The sequence below is a fragment of the Penaeus japonicus genome, unplaced genomic scaffold, assembly GCF_977035675.1.
Source record: "Penaeus japonicus unplaced genomic scaffold, GWHDUDI00000001_assembly GWHDUDI00000127, whole genome shotgun sequence".
Taxonomy (NCBI): Eukaryota; Metazoa; Arthropoda; class Malacostraca; order Decapoda; family Penaeidae; genus Penaeus; species Penaeus japonicus.
The window spans coordinates 1-5,848 of NW_028234529.1; the positions used below are offsets into that span (position 1 = coordinate 1).

At 22.3% G+C, this 5,848-nt stretch overlaps 1 protein-coding gene across 1 annotated transcript; it reads left to right on the forward strand.

Moving 5' to 3' along the window:
- Nucleotides 1-409: 409 nt before the first annotated feature.
- LOC122260474 (deoxyuridine 5'-triphosphate nucleotidohydrolase) lies at nucleotides 410-4,873 on the forward strand. The gene is made up of 2 exons (XM_086535369.1): nucleotides 410-596; nucleotides 4,742-4,873. Exons 1-2 carry the CDS (start codon nucleotides 444-446, stop codon nucleotides 4,796-4,798), a joined length of 210 nt encoding a protein of 69 aa, XP_086391495.1. The 5' UTR covers nucleotides 410-443; the 3' UTR covers nucleotides 4,799-4,873.
- Nucleotides 4,874-5,848: the final 975 nt, after the last annotated feature.

A 5,848-nucleotide genomic window follows, 5' to 3' on the forward strand; every position in this document is an offset into this window, starting at 1 on the left:
CTCTTTCCTCTCCTCTCCTCTCTTCCTTCCTCTTTCCTCTCCTCTCTTCCTTCCTCTTTCCTCTCCTCTCTTCTTTCCTCTTTCCTCTCCTCTCTTCCTTCCTCTTTCCTCTCCTCTCCTCTCTTCCTTCCTCTTTCCTCTCCTCTCCTCTCTTCCTTCCTCTTTCCTCTCCTCTCTTCCTTCCTCTTTCCTCTTTCCTCTCCTCTCTCTTTCTTGTATAATATATGATATGTATATATATATAATATATAAATATATATATATATATATATATATATAATTTTTTTTTTTCTATATAATAGGCATATATATCTTATTTATATTATATATATTATATATATATGTTATATATATATTTTTTTGTGTGTGTGTGAAAATTAATGAATTATATATTTTTGATGTGATATAGGATATGATAATTAGCTAATTTGCCACTTTTTTGTATGACAGCTGGTGTGATAGACAGAGATTACAGAGGCAATGTTGGTGTAGTCCTGTTTAATCATGCCAAAACTGATTATGAAGTGAAGAAAGGAGATCGTGTTGCTCAGCTGATCTGTGAAAAAATCATATACCCTGAAATTGAAGAAGTTGAGGTTTGTCATTAACTTTTAAGTATCATGCTAACTCTACTGATAGCATTGTGGATGTTATCTATAGCTTGTATAATCAATAAGCTAGATTTAAATTTTGTGTGTCCTAAGTATAGATCATATACTATTTCGATATAATGTGTATATAATAAATATCATATCTTATATAAATAGTAATAATCATATATTTATCACATATATTTTATATATATCGTATTTATATTATGATATATTAATACTATATAAATATATATATATATGATATATAAATATATATATGATATATATAATATATATGATATATATATATGATATCTAATATATATATATAAGATCTATAGATATATATATATCAAAAAAGGGATATATTATTATAAAACTATATTATAATATAATATATACAAATATAGTGATATAAATATATATAAAAATATATATATATATAATATATATGCTATTAATATATATATATATATATATATAAATGATAAAAAAATTATATATAATATAAATATATATATATATAAATAAAATAAATGCTATATCATATTATAGAATGTATATGATATAATATATAGATATATATATAAATATATATAAATATATATACATATATGATATATGATATATATATATATATATATAGATATATATATATATAAATAAATATCAATAATATATATATAATAAATATATAATCAATATATATTATAGTACGACGATATATATATATGATATATATGATATATATATATATATAGGTATAAAGATCTATATATTTATAATATTGGTATATATATAACCTATCTATATATCATCAAATACTCATATATATATATAATATATATATATATATATAAATATATATATATAATTATATCATATAAACGGGAGCGTCATATATATATATGAATATTATCACATATATAATACTTATAAATATATCAAATATAAATATATATATATATCTATATTTATATATACATATACAAATATATCTTATATATATATATCTATATAAATATATTATATATATATATATATATGTATGATATCTTATATACCTATATTATACAAATACATATAGTATATATTATATATATGTAATATAAATCACGATAATCGGTATAATCGTATATATATAAATATATATGTAATATAAAATCGTATATATCTATATATATAGATAATTAATTATAATTATAGATATACATATCAAGGTAAAGTAATATATATATGTGGGAACGTACTGTAAACATATATGAATGTATATACTGTATAGGGTATATATGTATATATATGATAAATATATATATTAGTATCTGTATATAATAATTTAATACTATATATATACATATATATAATATATATATATCATATATGTATAGCATATAAACAATATATTCAGTAATATATATTGTATATATACATAAATAATATGTATATAATATGGTAATTTATACATGATATATGTAATATATATGGTATATATAAATATATTATCTGTATAAATTATGCGTTCTTTATGTTGTAGAAATCTACTTATAATCATATATATCACATATGAATATGGTATAACCATATACATACGATATATACCTCAATATATCGATATATATGTATATATATTACACTATACATCTATATATATATATAAACATAATAACCTATATATATAATAAGTATATCATATAAATAAAACATATATACCTATAATGTATATATGTTAACATAAATATAAAATCATATAACATGTATAGGCATTATGTTCTCCGTACACGACACCCTACACCGGAATATATATACACAAACATACGAGTATACTATATGTATATTTTATTTCTATATATAATCATAGGCACATAATACTATATATATATATCTCCAAATATCATATATTCTAAATAAATACAACACTATGGATATCTATACGAACATATAACTATATATATACATATATATAAATATTATCTACATGATATGACTATAAACTGTATAATATATACATATAATACAGATATAATATATATAGGGCATATACATATATAATATAATTATATAACTATAATACTATTACATTATACATAGATAAGTCTCTATGTATTTATATACATAAATATACATAAATAGATATATATTACCATATAACTATCTACATATATATATATGACATATTATATACATATAATATATATAATATCATATAATTATATACAATATATATAATAGATTATACTTTATATATCGAAATTATATATTAAAAAATATATCAGTATATAGTAAATTGTGTATAGTGGGATTTATCAGCTGCCATAATCACACGAATAGTGTTTTGCAAGTCATATAATAGTATTATTGCCGTCATATATAATATATTATACATAGTCAAAAGTAACTGTCTACATACATATGATATCTATATGTATGTGTTTATATATAAAATATATATGAATACAATATGAAGTCAACCTTTTGTGATTATTGTGTCAAACATAATTTAGTCAGATTTGATAATTGAAAAGTCACCTTTTTGTGGCCAGCAGTTATTCATCAATAATTCAAATTTGATATCGTCCCCTGTGCCAGCTTTTTTTCAGCAATAAATCAAAGACATTTCCCGAAATTTCTGTATAGGAATCTGATACCTGCCACCCCATCCCCTTTTCGAATCTATATACCTGCACCACCCTTTATTTATTTATATATGTATATTATATGTGATAATACCTATATAGTATAATATATATAAATCTATATACTATATTTCTATATAAATATATATGTATCTATATATGTTATATGTAATATATAATATTATATAATATATATATGTATTATAATAATATTTATATAACATATCGTATGTATATATATATATATATAATATAGTAGATATTTATATATATATATATGTATATTATATAATATATATATGTATATACTTCATATATATGTATGATATGATAAACTTATCTATCATAGTATATATATATATAAAATACATATATATATATATAAATTATATATATATATGTATATAAAATATATATATATACATATAAAACATAAAATTATATATATAAAACATATAGGTATATATATATATGAATATATATGTATATATATTATATACATATATATATACATAATATGAATCTATATGTCTATAAAATGTATATACATATATATATACCTTATATATGAATGATGAATAAAAATAGTATACATATATATATATATATCTGATAAAATAGTAAATATATATATATGTATATATTTATATAATACATATATTATATATATATATACTATAGAATATCAATATATAACCTATATTGGGTTTTGTGATATATATATATATTATATAATATATATAGATGGTATATGATAATATATATATATATAGTATATATATATATATATATCCTATAAATATATATAAATGATATAGTATATATATATATTAAACATGAATACCAAGTATATATATATTATATATATAAATATAAGTATATATATATATATAATATATAATATATATTTGATATAGGATATTATATATAATTATAGAACATGATACATATGTGTTCTAATATATATATATATATATATATATATAGATATATATGATATATATTATATATATATATATGATATAAAATATTTATAATTATATAGGATATATATATATTATACATGATACATAATATATATATATATATATATATATATATATATATATATATATATATATATATATATATGTATATATCATATGATATATATATATGTGTGTGTGTGTTTGTGTAAAATATATATAAGACAAAATGAAGTCAACCTTTTTTGTGAGTATAATAAATTTAGATTTGATATGTAAATGGCCAGCAGTTTCTCAGCAATAATTCAAAGACATTTCCCTAATTTCTTGTATAGGAATCTGTATACCTGCCACCCCCTTTTAATTATTTTTAATTATGGAGACTAGTTTTTTCAAATGGGATAAAATGCTCTCATTATAAATCACATAAGTGAATTTGGTTATAGATATTAATATATGTTAATATTTAATTTTATATGATTATTTTTAAACCATTAGTTATAGGTATTGATATGGGAGCAACATGAAAATTATAAATATACATTTTCAGGAACTGATGGACACGGAGCGTGGTGAGGGAGGCTTCGGATCTACAGGCAAACAGTAAAAGCTAGCAGAGGGTGAAAGTCATCTTGTTTATGGTATTTTTTAAGAAAAAGAAGAAAAAAAGGGAAAAACCTCATCTTTGTTTTTATTTTCCTAATTTGACAGTGTGGTTATCAGTATCTACAAATGTATTTGTGTCTCTTCAAATATGTGTCATTAGTTGTGTATGTGAGTGAGTGAGTGAGTGAGTGAGTGAGTGAGTGAGTGAGTGAGTGAGTGAGTGAGTGAGTGAGTGTGTGTGTGTGTGTGTGTGTGTGTGTGTGTGTGTGTGTGTGTGTGTGTGTGTGTGTGTGTGTGTGTGTGTGTGTGTGTGTGTGTGTGTGTGTGTGTGTGTGTGTGTGTGTGTGTGTGTGTATAGAGAGAGAGAGAGAGAGAGAGAGAGAGAGAGAGAGAGAGAGAGAGAGAGAGAGAGAGAGATAGAGAGATAGAGAGATAGAGAGATAGATAGATAGATAGATAGATAGTGTGTGTGTACTGAGATATATATATATAGTATATATGTATGTATGTATATATATATATAGATTATGTATGTGGTGAGAGAGAGAGAGAGAGATAGATTGTGTGTGTGTGTGGTGAGAGAGAGAGAGATTGTGTGTGTGTGTGGTGAGAGAGAGAGAGATTGTGTGGTGAGAGAGAGTGTGTGTGTGTGGTGAGAGAGAGAGAGAGAGATTGTGTGTGTGTGTGGCGAGAGAGAGACGGATTAATTGCTTGTGTGGTGAGAGAGGGAGAGGGATTAATTGTTTGTGTGTGGTGAGAGAGAGGGATTAATTGTTTGTGTGTAGTGAGAGAGGGATTAATTGTTTGTGTGTAGTGAGAGAGGGATTAATTGTTTGTGTGTAGTGAGAGAGGGATTAATTGTTTGTGTGTAGTGAGAGAGGGATTAACTGTTTGTGTGGGGTGAGAGGGAGGGATTAATTAAAATAACAGGTGCATCATTGTCAATGTCAACATTTCTTTGATGCTTCCTGTAACTAATTTACACTTTAGTCGGTTGAAGTTTTAGCGATGTGGGTTTGATAACCTCTCATGACACAAAATCTTTGTCTTC